The sequence below is a fragment of the Trichoderma breve genome (assembly GCF_028502605.1).
Source record: "Trichoderma breve strain T069 chromosome 7 map unlocalized scaffold00007, whole genome shotgun sequence".
Classification (NCBI taxonomy): Eukaryota; Fungi; Ascomycota; class Sordariomycetes; order Hypocreales; family Hypocreaceae; genus Trichoderma; species Trichoderma breve.
The window spans coordinates 1,476,107-1,497,171 of record NW_026611593.1 but is presented as its reverse complement, the minus strand read 5'-3'; the positions used below and the strand labels follow the sequence as shown (position 1 = coordinate 1,497,171).

Sequence of the window (21,065 nt, the reverse complement as noted above, 5' to 3'; positions counted from 1 at the left end):
TGTGGCGATGCTGCGACAGGGCTTGGCCGCAGGTATCGCTCGGTAGCGGATACTCCCTGGTTGCACCGCTTAAGTGCAGACCCAGCAGTGTCAGGCAGGCAGTGGGGGGAAATTGAACCCTGGCCGCGAGGAAGGTGCAGGTGCAGGTGCTGTCCCCTTTCGGCATGTTTCAACATCGCAGCTTGGACCTCGTTTTCCCCTTCTCTCTTCTTTCTCTCTCTTCTTCCATAATTCCAGTCTTGTCAATTCACTTTTGTTTGTGTTCTTGCTTGATCTCTTTCTTTAACAGCCTCTGCTCGATTTTTGAATTTTGTCATTCATTATTTCGTGTCTTTCCCTCCTTCAAACCGCCTCCGGTGATGCTCCTGGGGCAGACCCGTTTCACACAGCGCCAACCCCATCTCATCTGATATCGAAGCCGTTGCTGAGCGAAAACCGAATTCCCGACTCTACGATTGCGATTTTATAGACATCGCCTCCATTCCTTGATGAATATCCCGCCGTGAAGAAGACGTTTGGTGACTGTTGGAAAACGCCCTGAGTTATAGAGCTGTGAACAGCATTGGCCGCTCGTTTTCTTGTCTTGTTTCTTCGATTCTTGTCGGGTTGATCCTGACCATTTTGGATATCTCGCCCTGTGGGCGCTTTTTCTTTTCTGCAAATTCGTGAGGTTGCCGTGACTTTTGCTCTCGACCAACTCATTTTATTCAATTAGCTGGCATTCCTTTCAGCAACTTTCCTTTACTCATATACCGGAATACTCGACCATTCCTTGGAGTTTTTCTCTTATAATTTACTTCTACAACCGATTTTACCATATAGATTGAACACCGATACACGGAGACGATTGGCGAAACGAATTTAGCCGGAAACTCTTGATACTGGATTTGGGTACATTACTACATCGACAGGGCTGCATTTCATAAAGCGAATCATAGTGGTGGAATTTCAAAGTTGACCTGGAGCTGCTCGCATTATTGATTCCATTGGACAAAGATTACGAAACATGGCTCGGACAGCATCAAAATCGACGGCGCGGAAGGCGTTATGCGTGGGCGCAATGTTGATGACGGGAGTCATGGGCGACCAGATCCTAACGACGACTGGTTATGTCGACTGTGGAAGCTTGCCTTCCATCACGATTAGCGAACTGAGCATGACCTACGACAACAACGCCCAAACCATCACATTCGACATTGAGGGCACTAGCACGAACAGCCAGAATGTTACGGCAACTCTCGATGTCACAGCCTATGGCATCAGCGCATTTACAAACACATTCAACCCCTGTGACCCAAAGACCTTGGTGGAACAGCTGTGCCCTTTGCCCAATGGCAAATTCGTCGCTCGTGGAACTCAACAGGTTCCAGCTCAATATGCGTCAATGATCCCGGGAATCGCTTTCAGTGTTCCAGACATTTCTGCAGAGGCAGTTATGAAGCTCAACAGCCTCGATGATAACAGCATGGTGGCTTGTATTCAGGCTCAGGTTACCAACGGCAAGACTATGAGCGTGCCTGCTGTCTCATATGTAGCCGTGGGCATTGCTGGCGTCTCCTTAGTCGCCACTGGCATGTCTGCAGTCGGTGGTGCCATGTCTGGAAGCAGTGCTGCCGGAGTTGCAGTCGCTGGCCCCAGCTTTACGGATGTGGCTGGCTGGTTCCAAGGCATGGCCATGAGCGGTATGCTCTCGGTCAACTACCCACCCATCTACCGCAGCTTCGCAAAGAACTTTGCATTCTCCGTTGGCCTTATCCCATGGAATGGCCTGTTGAACTCCATTGACGACTTTCGAGCCAAGACTGGTGGCAATCTGACTGAAGACAGCGTTGCCTACCTACGGAATCTTACCAGGCAACTCGAACAAGATGACACGGGCAACTCGACTGAGCTCAGCCTTTCAAGGCTCGTTCGTCGAGACGATGGCACAGAGGGTATTTCGGGCCAACTCACCCAGACAATCTCGGGCATCAAAAACTTTGCCGAATCAGTGAGCGTTCCCAAGTCGGATGTCTTCATGACGGCGCTTCTCATTGTTGCCATTGTCATTGCCTCTGTTGTTACAGGCATTTTGCTTGTCAAGGTTATTCTCGAAGTCTGGTCTCTATATGGAAAGTTCCCGGAGTCTCTTACTGGCTTCCGCAAGCACTACTGGAGATCCATTGCCCGAACAATCACGACTCTCATCCTGCTCCTTTACGGAATCTGGGTGTTGTACTGCGTGTTCCAATTCACGCTTGGTGACTCGTGGGCGGCCAAACTGCTTGCTGGTCTCTCCCTTGGCATCTTCACTGGTGTTCTCATGTACTTTGGTTTCAAAATCTGGATGACAGCGCACAGGCTCAAGTCCCAGCATGGTGACGCCGCCAAATTGTATGAGGATAAGCAGAATTGGCTCAAGTACTCCATGTTCTACGAAGCCTACAAAAAGTCCTATTGGTGGCTGTTTATTCCCGTCATTCTCTATACATTTGTCAAAGGCTGCGTTGTGGCGGCAGGCGATGGCAATGGTATGGCTCAGACCGCTGTCAGCTTTGTTGTCGAGCTGGCTATGCTGGCACTCTTGGTTTTCACCCGTCCTTTTGAGCGCCGCTCCAGCAACATCATCAACATTTTCATTGCCATTGTTCGTGTGCTGTCCGTCATTTGCGTTTTTGTGTTTGTCGAGGAGTTCAATGTTCAGCAGACGACCCAGACTGTTATGGGCGTCGTCATGATTGCTATACAGTCCACGTTGACAGTTGCGCTTGCACTCCTTGTCGGATGGAACGCTATCAACGCGGCCATCAAGATGAACCCTCACCGCAAGCGTAGAAAGGAGCTGGGTAAGTTTTCTCTTCTGTCTCTTTTCATTTTCTCCTCTTTTGAGTGGTACCTTTTTGTCAGACTAACAAGCTGCTTGCAGAGAAACTCCGTGGAGACCAGGATGATCTGACGCCCCTTGATGCTCGCAACACGATGATGATCAAATCAAAGGCAGATCTTGAGGCATCCTACCCCTCCGAACATGATCACGAGGAGAACCTTCCCCCTTACTCAAAGGCGGGAGATCGTTATTACGCCCCTAGCATACCAGAGGGGACATACCACCCGGCTCTGTCTTCGGGACCTTCGCCAAACGCCATGTCTCGCGACCTGACTGGCTCCCGACAGCCCGGAGACGCCTCTCCCAACTACTCGCAAGGCTTCGCTTCTGATGATGGCCATGCGCACTACAGGGGCAACAGCTCTGATGGACGAGATGGAGTGTCCCCCTATGACTTTGTAGGCCACCAGAAATACTCTGGATACTAGACTGCTTTCACCATCCTATGCAGGATACCTACCACTATCTTGTGAGACGGAGGTGAGGGTCATGGGGATGGGGAGGGTTACGGTGGTCGTACTTTTTTTTTGTGTTATTTTGAGTCACATCAGCCGCAGCATCTTTTATGTATTTATAATTCATTCGCTTTACTCCTTCGTTTGTGTCACCTCCCCGGAAAGTGTGGGCTACCGTGTATGCACAGCCCCATGTTGTGTATAGAAGGCTGTGTTAGGCAGCGAATAGTGAGATAGAAAAATGGATCTTTAGGAATAGAGGGATGGGAGGGGCATTGTATGCATGAGGACTAAATGAGATGAATAGATTTGCTTTTCTTTATCAAGATTATTATTAAATACTGTTGGTCTTTCTTGAATTGCGTTGGATTAAGAGGTTGTGTTTTTCATTCTTAATAAGTCAAATGGCTCGAGTTATGGACAGATGGAGGGGATGATTGTAATTTCGAGACGAGAATTGACATTACGGCAAGCATTTCTTCTCCAATTTCTCTCTGTACGATGCATATCTGGCAAATAGAGGTGAAGGTAAAGGTAAGGTAAGGTAGATTACAGGGTAGAAATAAAAGTATGTCACATAATCGATGTATACCGTTGTACAATGGTGCAAAAACCAAGCCCCATACCTATCTAATTAAAGGTGTAAAGGTCATTCGCCTTTCTCGGGATATATATATGCTACGAGGATAAAGCAAGGCACGCATCGACTGCCAAACCAACTCTATACAAAGGAGCATTCCAGGTTAGCCTACAAAAGATGGAAAGGGAGAGCAAAGGGGGAGTGAAAAAACATACCTTCCCTCCTTCTGGTAGACCACATCGCTAATTATGTCCTTATCCAGATCCGGGAACATGCCGGCCAGCGTCTCTACAACGTTGGCATGCTCAGCGCGGTGTAAGCGTTGTGCTTCGGCCACCTCGGCGCTTGCTTGTCGGGCCGCTGCTTCCTCTGCGGGGAGAGCGTATCTTGAATCGCGCCGACCGCTGTCTCTTTGGTCGTCTGTGCTGGTCCTCAGGGGAACTGAATCAGGAAACCCCAAGGGACGGCCGATGGGTGGCGGCGGGGGCGGCCGAGGTGCTGATGATCCGCCATCGTCTGAGAACATGCGGCCGATGGTGGTGAGGGGATTCTGAATAGTCCGCAGGAGGCCGGTGATGGGCGCGGTGAGGTCGACTTCATTCTGGTCTGTTGAGCGACGTGGGGCAGATGAGCTTGCGCCGTCGAGAGAGGAACGGGCCTCAGCATATGAAGATTTCTCGTTGAATATCTGCTGGGGTGGGCGTGATCCCGTTGGAGACATTGCTTGGTGCTTCTCTGCAATGGCGGAGACGGCTGCCTCGACGTTTTTCTCAAACTCGTCATCGGTGATGGTGAGAGAGGTTCGATCCATGTTTTCGATGAACTGGACTGCACCCATCTGCCACGGGGTAAGAATCTGCATGGTGATGAGGGAGACTTCAAGCTAAGAGTCTACTTACAAGAGAGGAGAGGTAGTAGCCGGCCTCGCCACCGAGCTTCTCCTGATTTCTGAATCGCAGAATATACTGCACATTGGAAACCAGATGCTCCGGATTCGACTGGAGCACTACGTAGATGAGCAGTGGCATAAAGGAGTCGGCTGACGAGTCGGACTTGTTGTGTTTTAGGAGGCCTTGAGATGTTAGTTAAGAGACTTGACTGAACAGGAAAGAACAGACTCACCAAATATGACTTTGCAGCAGTTCAAGACGCAAATGATCTTGTCTCTGGGGGCTCTATATGACTTGATCTTTAAGAGTTCTGGTTGATAATATAGTCAGCAATGAGATCTAGCATATGAATGAGTGTGCATATGTGTATGCAAAGACACTCACCTTGTTGCGCCAGTTTCAGAAAACGCCTGCCGCTCTCCCCGACTTGTGGGATATCTAAATGGTCTTCTTTAACCCAGCCGTAAATGTTGATTTTCTGCGTCACAATGTCGTCTCGCTCGACGTCCTCCTGGTGCTGGCCTCTCCGACCAGGGCCCAGTGGCGGATCGCCTCCTCTCCTCCTAGGCTTTGCTCCGGGTATCGGCTTGGGCGGCGGAATGGCTGGTGAAAAGGTTTGTGTGTAGAGCCTATTCATGACGAGCTTTTCCATGCCTTCCCGAGCGTTATCAAACTCTGCATCCGACACGTCCCGCCATACCTCACACAGCGACATCTTGTTGGCGATGAAGGCTAGGAAATCGCTAATGATCTTGACCTGCTCGTGAACCATCCACTGGCGTTTCCCAAACTCGAAGAGGAATGACTTGAGATATCTCGCTACAGGATCCGCCTTTTTGTTCCGCAACTGTTCTAGAAATCTGTGGAAGTCGAAGGGTAGAGAAGGTTCGGGCTCGGGCTCTGGAGGCGGCGGCCTGTGCATGGACATGGTAGGAGATGCTGGGGATGCGACGTTGTTGGGCAGAGGTCGTGCGTCTTTGGGTCTTGGAGGCGTACCCATGGATCCGTCTTTAGGGGGCACAGGAGGCCCATGGTCGTCGTCACCAGGCGTCGAGATGTGTAGGGCGTTGAGTCCCTGAAGCTGGCTGGCAAGCGAGGGCGACAGAGGCTCGAGGCTGGATTTTCGAGGCGGATGCTGCAGAGAAGATCCCAGCATGGGCGAAGCAATCTCCAGGCGCGGACTCATGACTTCGTCGGCATCAGGACCGCCTCCGTACTCGCTAAACTGCTCCATGATGCTCTGAATCTCGGACCGTGAGCCTTCCTGGTCATCCTCGCTCTTATCGTCCGACTCGGGACCGGATCTGGTGGGAGATGCGTCGTCGCTTCGGGCTGTGGAGAGGGCGCGAGAGGGAGGTCGGGAGGCCATGGGCGTGGGCGGCGTTGGGTCGACATAGTTGGGATGCTCGGGCACGAGAAGCTGCGTGGTTGGGTAGTCGGGCTGCATGGGCGAAGACGGCGAAGACGGGCTCGCAACGGTGGCCTTGATGGTCAGGACGGAGGAAGAGATGTTGTCTGTAGGCTCGGCCATGGTCTCGTGTGTGTCGTGAATCCCGTGTGCAGGAGCTTTCTCTTTGGCTCTGGAGCTGGAGCTGTCTTTGGCTTCAGCAGTGCCTGATGCCGAGCCAGCGTCGGAGACAGAGCCAGAGCCCTGCTCGAGCTCCGCATTTGTCGGTCTGCTGCCGGCCCCGTCGCTGGCCATGTCCAGCGGTGAGTCTGGAGAGTGCTGAGGAGGCTTGTTGTTGTCTGCGCCGGGTGCGCTAGGGGTGCTTGTATGGAGATGGATATCAGCGGCTGCTTCTTTGGGGGAATCGCCGAAGGGAGGGTTGGCGGGAGGTGTCGTTGTGTCTGGTTCTGGTTCTGTCGTCATGGCTCGAGTCTCGGCGCCTTGCTTGTCGTCGTCGCTGTGATCCTCGTTCGCACTGGCGCTTGGATTCGCATCGACCGCGCCAGAGTCAGACTCAACAGCGGCATGTGCTGGAGCTTGAGCTTGAGCTGTCGAGTTGTTCTTGTTCTCGCTTGTGTTCTCGTCCTTGATTTTGTCGGGCTCAGCAACAGGCTGCAACCCCACCGAGGGGTCTTGGATGCATGTCACCTCGGAGGCATCCGCACCTCTAGGCTCAGATCCAGGGCCGGGAAGCGCTGGGCTTGCGGGTGCTTCCGGTGGCGACATGCACGTGGATCCAGGAGGAAGAGGCGGGGAGAGAGAGGTCAGGTGGTTGAAGGAGAGAAGATAGGAGGAGGAGGAGGGAGAAAGAAGAGGAGAGAAGCTCTGTAGTAATAGAAGATACAGGCGCTTGGCGGTTGCTGCTGTGGGCGCTGCAGAGGTTTGAATCGGGTACCTGAGTCGGAAACGTTGGGGGGGGCTACGTAGGTGGATGCATGGATTTATGAGGTACAGAAAAAAACAAAAGAGGCTGGGTGAAAGTATAAGAGAGGAAAAAAAGAAAAAAGAAGATAACGTTCTTTGTTAAACTATACAAATGCAGCAGTACAAAAAGTGTCAGTAGATTTTAAGAAATGTTGCAAAAGTCAAAAGTAAAAATGGCGGCCAAAAGGCTCGGTTCGGCATTCTTTGTTCGATGGAGCTGCACAGGCCCGTTGCGTCACGCCTGTCTCAGGTTTTTAGTGATACTATGAGTGGGCCTTAGAAGGGGGAGTCTGCCTAAAACAATGGGATGGCCCAAAGCGGAGATTTGTTGCATTGCATTTTATAACGGCATTGAGATGGATCCATGGGATTACAAGAAGGAGCCTTTATGGCTTCATGTATATTAGCTCTTCATTGTTATGCTTCTATTCAATCTCGTAGCAACTCATGATATTATGTAACATACAATACAAAAGACAAACGCTGGATGTATCTTGGTCTAGACTCAATCAAACAAAACGACCAAAAAAGGCATCGGCAAAAGACTCATCAGGCCGTCCGTCGTCATGCCAGAGTCATCATCCAGCCTCAACTCCGCATCCAGCACTGTATAGCTCCAACTACTTATAAAACAAAAGCTTCTCATCGCCCTGACATCTACAAAATGCCTACTAGAATTATAATTAGCCAGTCAATCAAATCCCACTCTCTGCGAATGAGAAACGCATACATGTAAATAAGCAACAAAAATAAAACATCATCAACCATGTCTTATCCTTCGCAAATCCCCTACCGCCAAATCCGCGCCTCGTACGACAACAACCACATCATCGTCTACCAGGCCTACAAGGCATCCATCGCCGATGCCGCCGTCAGAGCCCAAAAACTCAACGCATCGCCGGATTTCAGTCCCGGCCGCATGACTTGGATTAAGCCAAGCTGGTGCTGGATGATGTACCGCTCCGGATACTCTTACAAGGACGAGGGCCAAAGTCGCATCCTCGCCCTTAAGATGAAAAAGGAAGATTTCCTGGGTCTACTGAAGCAAGGCGTCTTATCAACACATCCAGCAGAACACGCACGAGTGGACAAGGAGAGCACTAACAAGACAGCGCATGAGAGGCCTTCTGACGTGAGGATCCAGTGGGATCCGGAAAGGAACGCGAAACTCGAGCAGTTGCATTATCGGAGCATCCAGATTGGCATCCCGGGAACTCTGAGTACCAAATGGGCGAATGAACAGATTGTTTCTATTGAGGATGTTACGGAGAGGGCGAGAGCGCTGAAGAAAGCGGTCGAGGAGCAGCCTGATATTGGCTTGGATGAGCTAGTGAGCAAAGGCCTAGTGCCAGAGGAGAAGCCATTAGACGTCCCAGATGAGATTTTGGAAAGACTAGAGATGACGGTCTTGGGTGTGCTCGAAGAGCTATGATGGTGATATTTATGAGCATATTCTATTGAATTGTATAATACTTCTCTGTGGATCATCACAGTTCATGTACTTGGCCTGGCGTTTTGTGTCGTACCATATCTCTCTGACGGTGTAATCACCTTCAACACCGCATTGTAATACAACCTCGAGTGCCGACTCTCGAGATCGAAATCGACTCTCAGAACCATATCATCCATCAGCCTATGCCACCCCCGTCTCGTCTTCTTGTCCAACACCTCATCAAGCTCTCCCGCCATGACCTTAGCTTTAGTCTCAAATGCGTACCACGGCACAGTATACAGGGATGGCGTGCCAAAGGGGTTTGGCGGGAGCGGTTCTAGTCCTGTTACCAAGCACACATGCCAGCTGTTCCATCCACTTTGCTGCTTAATCTCGAGTTCTAACGACCCGAGGATCGTTGCCTGCGTGGGCTCTGTAACCCCTAGATCGGAGAAGGGCTTGAAATTCAATACATATGACTGCACTCTTTGCAATGATGATAGTATGTCAAAGAAGTCGTGGTTCGCTTGGCCGGGGCTTGCTATGCTTCCGTCGTGCGATCTTTCGTCAAAATAAAGCCATTCGGACGGTTGCGTGAGTACATCGACTATAAGCGAATCTTGTGGCTTCAGAGATTGAGATTGTCCCTTGACTGCAGGGTGAAACAATAGGCCTCGCGGAGCACGTAGGGCGGACAAGCTATGCGGGACAAATATCTGTCGCGGCACGGCTTCTGGGAGACGGAGGCCATCACGCATCTGAGCGAGGTCGTCGGCTGTGGGCAAGATTATGCGATTCATTAACTGCACGAGCAGGAAGTCTGGTCGTATGCGGACAAACTCAGAGTCGCTGTGCCACGACATCTTCTGGAGGATTATGGCCGGCGTCAGCGAGTGCGATGAGTTTTCTTTCTGCATGTCGCAGTCCAGCATGGCGATGAAGATGGTGTCCGATTTATCGTTTAGAAGAGGTGCCAGCGCAAACTCCACGTTGAGGCCGCGGTTGGAGACTGTGGCTACATGATTTGAGCGTCGTGCGAGATATCTAGATAGTTGAGACAAGAGGTCAGCCTGGGGAATATTTCGTTATGTTAGAGACTACATATAAATACATACCTTGATCGCTTTACCACGAAGCCCTCCCTGTGCTGTCCAAAAGCAGATGGGGTGTCAGCCAAGAGGCCCCAGAAATGCTGTTTCTTAGACTGCTCTTCAGAATAGCTCCACGCATAGATAGAATCATCGTTTGTAGATTTGATAATCTCTTCCTGCAGTCTCCTAAAGGCTTTCCCTTGACCCTCTCCATAAAGTAAAGGCATGTTAATATCGAAGATTCCAAGCAAACAGTAGGACATGTCCTCCGGCCGAGTAGTCCTACGGTTGGCTGCCCAGCTCATCTTTTCCGCCACGGAAAAGTTGTCGAGCCTTTGCCTTTGGCCATTTACGTGCGCCTCAAGCATCATGTCGGGAACACGCGAGGTTTTCGCAATGATGGCTTTGAGAGATGTCCTTGTGCCGACAAAGTTCCATTCCTTGGAGTAGAAGCGCAACTCTGGGGGAGCAATAAGTTCCTGGAGCGTCCAGCCTCTGAAAAACCAGCGACATTGCTCGAAATCGGAGTCCACCACTGCTGAACCTGCTGCAAGGGTGAGGTCATCTAGATAGGCGATGCACACTTCAGCCTTCTCGTACCAGTGGAACATCGAGTTGATGGCTTCCGACAGCTCCGCGCTGCTTGTCTTGTCAATGCAGCACGTGTCAACCCATATATAGTCGAACCCCAGCTGAGAAGCTATTTCACAGCTTCGACGGATCTTTTCCCATCCTCGTGCTTCTGTTCGCTTCTCGTGTTGGTGGAGGTCGGCAAAGGTCACTTCGCCCTCCCGCCAAGTATGGGACAATATGGCATAACGTATGTCCTCATTGGTAGGAAATATCTCGAGGTCAAGCGACTTTGTGTTTAACAGCCTCATTTGGTAATTGCTGAACAGAAACGAGTATAATAAAGATTGATTTAATAGAGAACTTCGCCTGGAGGCATCAAGCGTCTGCCTATGTATGCATTTAATGCGCATTTAGCTCCTATGTTCAGCCTTAGTGGGTCATGCATATGCAAGTCGATATTACGTGCAATTGCCCATTTGGGGTGAAATATGGCTCAATTACGTTGCATCGTCTACTCATCATGGCAGCTATGTTACGCTTAACTTGTCGAATCTCAATTCATCAAAGGCTAGCTAATTGGAATTCCAACTTTAAACAGCATACTTGTTGCTGTATCTGTCGTTCTGGACAACCTCAACCCAGTATCCATCAGGGTCCAGCAAGAAAGCAACGTTGTGCATGCGGCCGTCCGTCAGTCTCTTCTTCCAGTTGCACTTGAGGTCCTCAAATCGCTGGCAAGCAGCGTCCAGATCATCCACAGAGACGCCTAAAAAGATAAAGGTTAGCTGATGACACTTTTAGTAGTGAGTCGGGGAAAATTGCTTACAGATGTGGCCGAAGCCTTGAGGTTCGCTGTTGCCGTTGTGGTAGGAAAAGGCTTCGTCCTTTTCGGTGCCGTAGTTCCAGGTCAATTCAAGGAGGCCTTCACGATCGCTGGTCTTGCCCTCCTGGGGGACGCCCTGGGTTCCGGGATAGCCAAGGAAGTAGAGGTTGAATCCTGCGTTGGGAGACTCGCTAGTTCTGAAGAGGGACATGCCCAAAACCTCCTGGTAAAACTTGAGGGACTTTTGAGGATCCTTGACACGGATCATAGTGTGGTTCTGATAAGAGTCAGTAACTCAATTTTACTGAACTGCAGGTGTGGGTGATTCTTACCATGCGGTAGGTAGCGACGTCAGTCTCCTTGATGCTGGCAGTCTCCTCAAGGGGCTTCTGACCAATAATCTCAACCCAGTATCCATCGGGGTCCAGAGCAAAGGCAATGTGGTTCATTCGTCCCTCAGTCAGCTTCTTCTGGAATTTGTAGCCGGCATCCTCAATGCGCTGGCAAGCAGCCTGCAAGTTGTCGACGGAAATACAGGTGTGGCCAAATCCGCGGTGAGGGTCCTTGTTTCCGTTGTTGATGGTGTAGTTGGGGTCGCTCTCAGTGCCGTAGTTGTGGGTGAGCTCAATGACTCCCTCGCGGTCAAGCGAAGAGTTTCCGAATGAAGTCGCGCCCTTACTGTTGTATCCCATGAAGTAAAGGTCAAACTTGGCTTCAGGGAACTCGGCCTTGCGGATGACACTCATTCCAAGAAACTCGTAGAATTTCACTTGATTGAACACCAGGGTAAGCATGAGGCTTTAACACGTCATAGGTAATATCGTGACACAGTATGGTAGGTTCACTTACCAGACTCCTTGGGGTCCTTGACTCGAATCCTAGACGGTTCATCAGTAATCAAAATTGACACGGCAAATGCAAAATAATCTGAGGCGACATACATCGAGTGGTTGAACTTGTAGGTGTTCAGATCCGTGGTGGCCGCCATTGTTGCGAAATTTTGCTGCTGTCTTACACGAAAAGAAGTGTGCACGCTTATTGCCCCTCGCGATGCCCCAAGAAAGAGATGGCGGGGTAAACAATGAAAAGATTTGAGCAGAATGATGAAGGCAACGAAGATCTCCTTAATCACAAAGGAGATTCTGTAGTTTTATATGGAACTAAATCAGCAACTTGCTTCACAGAATCTCATGGAAATAGGAAATAACTAAGAAAAAAAAAAAGGTGCGAACCTGATGTTTGTGAGTTGTGAGATTTTATGAAGCAGCTCAGCTTATTCAACGTCACAACTCCAATATTGGCTGCCCCTCATCAGCCCCGCATTAGTCATCAATCTTCAACAACGGCTAATACTGTTTTCGACATTCGAGGAAATACTACGGATATTACCTCAGGAATATTCGGCAAAACGGAATCATATCCGAGGTTGTGCATTCACTTCGCGACGCGAGGGTCGGATATAGGAAATAGAACAAAACATTGTTAAACAAATAAATTAAGAGAGTAATGTTAACACTACAACAACAGTGATGAGACGAATTAGAACGCTGAAGTCTGGTTGATGATGCGTTGCTGATGTGACTATTGACATATGCGTGTACTACTGGCACAGGCGTCTACCACGCATGCATTCTTCGTAATTCATAATGCAAAATATTATAAGCTTTAAAGGTGGCATGAAGATGAAGAGTTGCATAAACAGTATATGTAACGATGGGATATATGCATTACAGGGCTTAATTCTACAGCGCATGAATTGGGTGTTGTGTTGGCTTAGTTGAGTCCACTTGAGAAAGAGTTCCATAGGCACACCATTATACACTCAACAGATACTAATACGATATCAACGTAATATAATGGTTCTGGTAGTTAACTATACTAAAGTTTGTGGTTCTCAAATTTGTAGAGAATTCTTTGAACGTTAGAGATATGTGGACTCCAGAGTCAATGGCGTGGGTAGCGAAGCTATATATAGTCTGAATACGAGATTGGAAATTAGTTAGTTATGTTGAAAATAGGGGCACCGACTTAGGTATCGCTACTTGATTGAACAAGGGTCAGCCCAACCGCCGGGCAAAGTAGGGGGTCTACACCCTGTAACTCATAGCAATAGACTCAGACTAATCGACGTACTTTTCATCAAGTTATTGTCAAAGCGTTGTAGTTTTGGCCGTGTTTACTGTTCTAAAAACCGCAAAAGAAATCGCAGTCATGGTATACAGCTCTTATGGGCAATCACTGAATAGCACTAGCCAAGAGGAGAAATGTATATTCCTTGAGTTGAATCGAGACAATTACAGGCACTCTTTGTCGTTTTTCTCATCCTTCATTTATATACTGTAGTTTCAGTCACGCTCTTTGGTGGAAAATTTCATATGCAGTGCTGTTTGGCAAGCATAACAAAGGCTAGCCGAATAAGTGGAATACATACTCCATGACGCAAGCCTACCAGCTAGCTATATCTCTCGGATAGTATTTGTCCCGATTACTTCTGGAGTCAGCGTTTCTTCTGTGCGAGTCCCTATTACCCAAAGATACGTAGGAGTAAAAGCTCTTTCATAGCTGATTTACTTCATCGGTTCGGATGCGAAGCACAAGTGCCTCATTTCGCGACATATTCATATCTACTTTCAACGATGAAGATGAAAGAGAGTTTGGTAACGCTCATCATTCGACAACCTTTTGCAGCTTAATTTGAAGCATCCCACTTTCAAATTGAACCCTGTAACTTCCTTGTACGGAAAAGACAGAGAAGTCTGTGTAATAATGATAGAAAAACAGCCTGTCGTCGAGGCAATATACCCAATTAATCGCTTACTAACGTAAGCCACATTCGTATTAGGTGTATGTCTGCTGGGGTGGAATGTGCACCGAACGTTAATAATCGATCATGATTGGTAGTTAATATCGCAAGGCAAGAATTTCCGCAACTAATACCAAATAGTCAAAGTCTAAATATAGTCAAATGCTCTGAGACAAAGCTGAATACCTCGTACCTTAGCAAACGTTAACTTTTACTTCTCTATCACAACTCATCTTCTTGTTAGGTTCATGTTAATCATACGGTAATTGAGCCACTCGATTCCAGAACCCCTTGGTACACCGCTTACGGATCACAAAGTTGAGCCGTTTGCTCCGCTGGATAACTTATATGGTGCTTCATTCGCCTGTTAGAGAGCAACGGCAACTTTCGCCCCCCATATCCTATCCTTCAAGGCAACTATTCGCGACGAGCTTCTTAATCCTAAAGTCGTAGGATTCACATACGCACACGAGGATTGCAACGTGGGAAACATACATCTATCCTATCATACGCAAGCTACTCTGAACGAACCCCACAAGTGTCGACATGGCTCTTAAAGGATGCTGGACTTGTCGAGGTAGATAGCCAATCGGCTCCTTACCTTCAAGATTCATCACAGGCTAAGAAATCGGTAGATCGCAAAATTAAATGTGATCGAGCACTCCCGACATGCGCCAATTGCCGGTATAAGGATGTGCAGTGTCAGGGGTACGGCATGAGGCTCTCATGGCCCCGGAGCGGAGATAAACGGCGAGCTGTTGAGCTTAAATCGACCGCAAAGCAAAAAAAGCATATACTCGCCGCGCTGTATCAGCACAGTCTTTTTCTCAATATGACTAGTTGGGATGTGGAAAAGTTTTATGAGCTATCGGAGGCCAAATCGAACCGTAAGAATCTTTCGCCCCTTTAGCAGTTGTTCGCTAACTCCTATCAAAAGAACTCACTTTTGCCAAAATGAGCATTCCGCCGGCCCTTCCTTCTATCCATTCTATGAGGATACACGAGAGTGAATCCGGATTATTGCAGTACTGTAGGTAGATGAGAAGGTCTGATTGTGCACATTTATTAATAATTGGTCTAGTTATGGACACGGGTTCTCGTCTTCTGATATTGGATAACCTGGGCCAATTGACCGATTACATTCTACGACTCGCTTTCTACGACGCTACGCCGGCCTCGAATGCGATATTATACAGCATTTTGGCATTGTCGTCTTTAAATATAGGCCGAACTGGTGCAGCTATGGTATTGAAAATAAAAGCACTGTCATATCTCCAACAGTCATTGCGCCTAGGGAACTTTGGCCATCGGACTGCCCAACATCTCATGGCTAGTATGCTCTTGTATCTTTGCGAGGTAAGAAAAGCATCTTTACCCAAATGAAAATTAGGTTGTTTACTGATTTACGGTGCTGTGAATAGACGTTTCAAATCTCTAGCACTACTAAAGATTGGGCTGAATACCTATGTGGTGCTAAGCAAATCATTGTTTCGGGCGTATTGGCCCAAGAAGTCCGAGGCGATATTTCGCTCCTCTTTGACTGGGTTGCTTACCATGAGATCTTTGCTAGGTTTGGCATAGTGTACTGGAAACCGGAAGCGGCCATGCGAGGAATGAGATTGTGTGCAATGGATCCTGTGGCTGCACGGATTTATGTTCCGCGGGTATATTTGCCAGACCCAAACACATAACTTACTTGTGTCAGATGCTAACTCACGGTAGAACGATTTCGGGTGCGATAGCAAGGTCCTTGAATACACATCGGCTATATTCTCCGCTCTCATGCAGAAAATTGTCGACCACACCGATCTTTCCCCTCCACAAATGCAGGAGCTCTACGTATTGGAAGCGAAATTACGAGCTGGTCTTATGGAGTCCCCTCCATACGATGCTCCATCGACTGCACTCACTCGAAACCGCGACAAGACCACGGAACTGTATCGAATTGCCGCCTTGATCTACCTTAACCGAGCGGCACTGGGCTATTCTGGCGAGGAGTTTCGCCACAAAAATCTCGTGAACAGAGGGCTCAATATGCTATGCGGCGAGTTGACTTATATCCCTCCATGGCCAGTCTTTATGATATCTTGCGAGGCTAGGGATGATGCTCAGCGGATGACGGCTTTGGAAATATTGAACAGAGCTGGAGAGGAGCCACGGAATTTCAACATGAGGTTGCTACGGGAGCTTGTGGAGGCGTGTTGGAATCAAGATGACTTGCACGATGAGGATCCGATTGAGTATCACCTGAAATTGCGTCTTGCTATCCAATCTGCTCCATATGTTCCGCCATTTAGCTAGGCAATATCTAGCAAGCTATAACTTAGCAACACTCTTTCAAGTCTTCTTGAAGAGGTTAATGGAAAAGTTTCCTGATTTCTTTTCTTTGGGCTCAGCCTCAGCACCTCTAACTTGCAATACCTCATTAACAGTCTTGTCTCCCGAGGGCGGTATCCGAACTTTGTCATCGACCTCGGCTCCCCTTTCAAAGAGTAGCCTAACAATATTTTCATGTCCACTTGAAGAGGCCAAGTGGAGTGGCGATCGGCCCCTGGGGTCTCGTGCATTAATATCGGCGCCCCGATCCAGCAGCAGCTCGACAACGCTCTCGTGTCCCCAGGCGGCAGCTTCTTGTAGCGGCGTGTGTTTGTAGCGGTAATGTGTCAAGTCAACTCTGGCGCCGTTATCAAGCAACAGCTTGACCGTACCATAATGTCCTGCCCTAGAAGCTACCCCTAACGGCGTATCATTGGGCCGATCAAAAGAGTTGACGTCGGCGCCTTTATCCAGCAAAAGTTCAACAATATCCTCAAGCCCCTTTTCGGCCGCTGTTAGCAACGGTGTCTCCACAAGCTTTTCATCTTTGAAGTCGACTTTGGCCCCATTATCAAGTAGTAACTTGACCATGGACTTGTGTCCCCTTTGGACTGCAAATAATAAAGGTGTCCTAAACGTGCCGGCAATATACCCAGAATTGGCGCCACGAGCAAGTAGTATCTTGACGATATTCTCATGACCTCCATCTATTGCGCGTAATAAGGCATACTCCTTATGTTCATCCATCCAATCGATCATAATGTCATCTCGTGTCAGTAACAGCCATACACGGTCTTCAAATCCGGATTCGGCTGCGCGTAACAAAGCTTTTGGATCCGAGAGACTTATTAGGTGCTCCAAGGTGTCATTGTCGTAAACGTCGTACTGGGTAGTACTCCCATCTTTCCCAATGTTCTTGGATCTCCGAGTAGGCGTCATTCTCCCCGTTTGGACGCATAGCTTTCTTATTGGATACTGTAAGGATCTGAATTTTCTTAGATCAAGCTGTTCCAGCTTTTCGCTTCTGACTCTTTCAAATGTCTGCATTGTGCCAAATAAGTCTCTGACATAGATGGCAATCGGCCTATCTTCTACGCCTTGCTGTTTGCAATGAAGAATCGCGACACCCAATCCACGAGGCCCCCTACCCATAAATCGAGCACTTAAATGGACTCCTCGACTACTTACGGTCGAAGAATCGTTGGAATCATTGAAGTGATTGAACGGAATGATGTTCTTGGAGCCTTTGAACGCCTCGGGAGAAGTTGCCAATATTCCGCCACGACTGTCGGAGGACTCCCATGCAAAAATGCTATGATCATCCGAGACTTTCATAATCTCCTCTTGGAGCCTAATGAAGGCTCGCTCACCTTCTCCATAAAGCAAGGGCATGTTGATGCCAAAGATCCCCATCAAACTGTAAGCCCGATCTTCGAGCCTCTGTGTCTTTCTGTTAGCAGCCCATGACATTCTCTGTGCTATGCTGGCTGTTTCCAAATCGTCATCGCCCGAGAGGATGTTTATGGGTATACCAGTGCATTTCGACACGACTTGTTGCAGGTCCCTTTTGGTTCCCAGATCATTCCAATGCTCATCAACAAAGTAAACCTCTGAGGGCGCAACAAGCTCTTGCAGAGTCCATCCTCTGGCAAACCACTCACTATCTTCAATTTTGGACTTTGATGGGACATCCACAAGATAGGCATAGCACCTCTCAGCTTGATAGTACCAGAGGTACATGGAATTGATGGCCTCTGATAGCTCTGCGCTGCTCGTCTTATTTATACAACACGTGTCAACCCAGCCATAATCGAACCCGTCGGCTTTGGCCCTTGAGCAGAACTGCTGCACTTTTTTGTAACCTTGCTTATTAGTCACGCCGGCTTCCATCTCCTGGAGAGTAAGCTCTTCGCTGCCCCATCGATGTGACAAGATGGCGTACTGCGGAATGTTGCCATAGTCGAAATATCGAAACTCAAGCGTATCAGTCTTTAACAAACGCATGGTGTCGGGTAATGCTGGCTGATGGAGACTGATTGTTAGAAAATAATGGTGTTGCGCTCATGTAGCTATGCGAAAAGAGCCACGGTAGGCACATGTATCGTGGGGACTCTTGGCTTATACGTGGGGTTCCAATGTTTTTTGCTACCAATCTGCCATACAGCAATCTGGTAGCAACAGTTATGAGATGTGAAGTGACCGCAAAAATTGAAGTTTGGTCTGAAATAGAACGCGCAATTAGGCACGCGTCCGCGCTAGGAAAAATAGGCAAGGGGTTAATCTAAAACGAGATGCCAAGTCATGTGCGCTTGTAAGTTGATACGATTGGCGATCCTTGGTAGCACGGAGCTGAAGAAAGTTACACAGCTCTGCTATACAAATTTTGCGATTAATGTTCATTTACACCACGTTCCAATGGTTAACGATTATCACACTCTCATGAGTTACGTTGCTTTGGGGGTCGCAGTACTATAAAGTCTCAATCGACGGCACTCGACAGTTATGAACGTACAGTTGCGAAAATAAAATTGTCAATTAATAAACATATTTTGAGCAAACATAACGATACTATCCAACCTTTTAGCAAATAAATTAAAATTCAGGCTTGCGGCCAACCATGAGATACATCGGCGTAAACAACTTTTTCTTTCCTCCCTCAACCAACGCATCAGCTGCCTTTGCAAGACTCTCAGCCGTCTTTCCGGTACCTGCAGGAGCAATCTGAAGCAACTCCAGAACAGAGATGAAAGCATGAGATACCACTCTGCCAAACCGGTTCATTCTCAAGACAGTCAGCACGTCCGAAAGTGACTGGGCATAACGAAGATCTGTTCCCAGAGGCCAATACCACGGAGCAACACTTGTATCATTGCTGTCGTCCTCAGCGAGGTCGTAGTGGGTTTCAAGTGTGAAGCCTGCAGCTTGAATGGCGGCGAGGCCGTCCTCGACTTTGAGCATCTGGGCAATGCCGTCGCCTTGCTCAATGTCGAGACGGATTTGACGGTGAGTCAAATCATCGTTGTTGTAGGCGTCCGTCATGAACCATTCATAGACGCCAAAGACGCCTCCTGGCTTGAGGACACGGAAGATTTCTCTGTAGGCACTCTCCAGCGACGGCGCGTGGACTGTAGCTTCGATTACGTATACGGCGTCGAACGAGTCGTCGGGGAACGGCAAGTTCTGTCGTGGTTTGCGTTAGTTCAAGTTGACTCCATCTGATTAATGTAGAAATTAAAATACTAACCATGAAATCTCCCTGAACAAAATCCAGCTTGTGTGTAAGCCCTTCCTTTACAGCGTACTGCTTGGCTCGGCTGATTTGGTAGTTGTTGATGTTTAAGCCGGTGACGTGGCATCCGGTAAACTTGACGATTTCTCGTGCCGGTCCGCCAACACCACATCCGACATCCAACACCCGCATTCCAGGCTTGATGCCAATGCTGCTTGCCAGATGATGTTCATGTCGGTTCACGGCTGACTTGAAGGCCTCTCCATAGGCAAATCTACAAAAGTGGAATGCCTCGCCCCAGCCATATTCGTAAAGGTCGGTCGCCAAGTTGTAGTATCTGTCAGTGTGCCCCAAGTTAGTAACCTGCTATCTATAGTAGGAGAAGATGTAAAGAAAGATGCCTCCATACTGTCTTGTCAAGCTTGCATAATCAATGACTCGAGATTGTCGAACAGCTTCAGTCTCGTCTTCGGCCTTTTTGTCATCCCAGTGTTGAAAGTATTCAACGACGGCTGCTTTGTGTGCTTCGTTGTCTTTGTTGATCATGGCTCGAAGACCGCCCTGAGAATTTGACGAGTTTTTGTGCAAAATCTTGTCAAAGGCCATGTTTCTGGCCTGGTCGGCCGGAAGAAGAGCCTGACTTGTTGAGTTGACCATTTTGGCGGGTGTTTTTGGAATTGGTAAATGAAGAAGGATGGAAGGTTCTAAAGAGAGAATGGTATTGAATAGAAGGCCTGAGTATGATGGAATCAGAACAAACAGAAGTGCAGTCTCTTATACTTGTAGACATTCGCTTCCATCCTCTAGATATCTACCTGCTTACATTATCAACCATCTAGATCTACACATAGCCGGATAACGTTACCCAGCCGTTGTGTCAAGTCAAGCACAGGCGCCCTTCCGAATACGAATGCGGCACCCGCATATACGCGTATTCACCAACACCCACATCAGCTCCTTCAATGCCGAACCAGGTGTCGTCCAATCAATTGCTTCATTATTTTAAAAATCGACGAAAGATTCCAAGACTCTAGTAAGTGCGGCTCGTATTGGTTAGCGACTGCACCAAGAAATACGCGTATATGCAGTCAAGATGATGCTTCTTCGGGTCGCTACGGCGGTCAAAGCTGATAAAGCCTCGTTGTTGAAAACAAGCCATACGGGGAAGATGCCACAAAGAGACAATCGGTATCAACGGCCCCTCTAATGACCTGTTTCAAGTCATTTTAAATCTCCCTGCATGAGCGTATTTGATGGTCCTAAGAAGGCGTAATTTTATTGTACCACTTCCGCCAGTGAGACGGTGAGCAGCTATCCATTCCTCGGCATTAGTAGATGTATCTACGACAAGCTCCAAATGTGTTCTGTGCTAGGTGGCAAAGACTTTATTTCCCTTTCTGACATACACTCGCTGTGGGTTGGGACTGCTGTTTTTGAGAAAGTAAAGCAGTATCTTCAGTGAGTCATGTTTAATAATTAATACCACAATTACTCGAGCCTATGTTTGTAAACACACCACAGAGATACATATTTCCCTCATCGCGATGCTACTCCTACAGCCGTAATCATGTAGAAGGATTCATGAGGCTTCTCCACAGTGGTCAGCATCAAGAGGGTCTTCCCCATGCTAAGTCAG

At 48.3% G+C, this 21,065-nt stretch overlaps 7 protein-coding genes across 7 annotated transcripts; 3 read left to right on the top strand and 4 right to left on the bottom strand.

The window, feature by feature from the left end:
* Positions 1–1,060: 1,060 nt before the first annotated feature.
* On the top strand, positions 1,061–3,294 carry T069G_10667 (transient receptor potential (TRP) ion channel domain-containing protein; the record flags this gene model as incomplete). The annotated part of the gene is made up of 2 exons (XM_056177877.1): positions 1,061–2,825; positions 2,906–3,294. The coding sequence occupies 2 exons, from the start codon at positions 1,061–1,063 to the stop codon at positions 3,292–3,294; spliced, it is 2,154 nt and encodes a 717-aa protein (XP_056024167.1).
* A 705-nt stretch (positions 3,295–3,999) lies between these two features.
* On the bottom strand, positions 4,000–6,964 carry T069G_10666 (vacuolar sorting protein 9 (VPS9) domain-containing protein; the record flags this gene model as incomplete). Its single annotated transcript, XM_056177876.1, has 6 exons — positions 4,000–4,042; positions 4,117–4,739; positions 4,801–4,973; positions 5,024–5,101; positions 5,176–6,823; positions 6,887–6,964. 6 exons carry the CDS (start codon positions 6,962–6,964, stop codon positions 4,000–4,002), a joined length of 2,643 nt encoding a protein of 880 aa, XP_056024166.1.
* Positions 6,965–7,928: 964 nt separating this feature from the next.
* Positions 7,929–8,594, top strand: T069G_10665 (uncharacterized protein; the record flags this gene model as incomplete). Its single annotated transcript, XM_056177875.1, has 1 exon — positions 7,929–8,594. One exon carries the CDS (start codon positions 7,929–7,931, stop codon positions 8,592–8,594), a length of 666 nt encoding a protein of 221 aa, XP_056024165.1.
* A 62-nt stretch (positions 8,595–8,656) lies between these two features.
* T069G_10664 (glyoxalase/Bleomycin resistance protein/Dioxygenase superfamily domain-containing protein) lies at positions 8,657–12,069 on the bottom strand (the record flags this gene model as incomplete). Its single annotated transcript, XM_056177874.1, has 7 exons — positions 8,657–9,638; positions 9,710–10,576; positions 10,862–11,024; positions 11,085–11,358; positions 11,414–11,850; positions 11,931–11,959; positions 12,023–12,069. 7 exons carry the CDS (start codon positions 12,067–12,069, stop codon positions 8,657–8,659), a joined length of 2,799 nt encoding a protein of 932 aa, XP_056024164.1.
* Positions 12,070–14,430: 2,361 nt separating this feature from the next.
* Positions 14,431–16,185, top strand: T069G_10663 (fungal specific transcription factor domain-containing protein; the record flags this gene model as incomplete). Its single annotated transcript, XM_056177873.1, has 7 exons — positions 14,431–14,461; positions 14,520–14,592; positions 14,725–14,771; positions 14,822–14,914; positions 14,966–15,240; positions 15,306–15,548; positions 15,607–16,185. The coding sequence occupies 7 exons, from the start codon at positions 14,431–14,433 to the stop codon at positions 16,183–16,185; spliced, it is 1,341 nt and encodes a 446-aa protein (XP_056024163.1).
* Positions 16,186–16,221: 36 nt separating this feature from the next.
* Positions 16,222–18,204, bottom strand: T069G_10662 (ankyrin repeats (3 copies) domain-containing protein; the record flags this gene model as incomplete). Its single annotated transcript, XM_056177872.1, has 1 exon — positions 16,222–18,204. One exon carries the CDS (start codon positions 18,202–18,204, stop codon positions 16,222–16,224), a length of 1,983 nt encoding a protein of 660 aa, XP_056024162.1.
* A 588-nt stretch (positions 18,205–18,792) lies between these two features.
* Positions 18,793–20,086, bottom strand: T069G_10661 (methyltransferase domain-containing protein; the record flags this gene model as incomplete). The annotated part of the gene is made up of 3 exons (XM_056177871.1): positions 18,793–19,380; positions 19,445–19,766; positions 19,839–20,086. The coding sequence occupies 3 exons, from the start codon at positions 20,084–20,086 to the stop codon at positions 18,793–18,795; spliced, it is 1,158 nt and encodes a 385-aa protein (XP_056024161.1).
* Between the last annotated feature and the right edge of the window lie 979 nt (positions 20,087–21,065).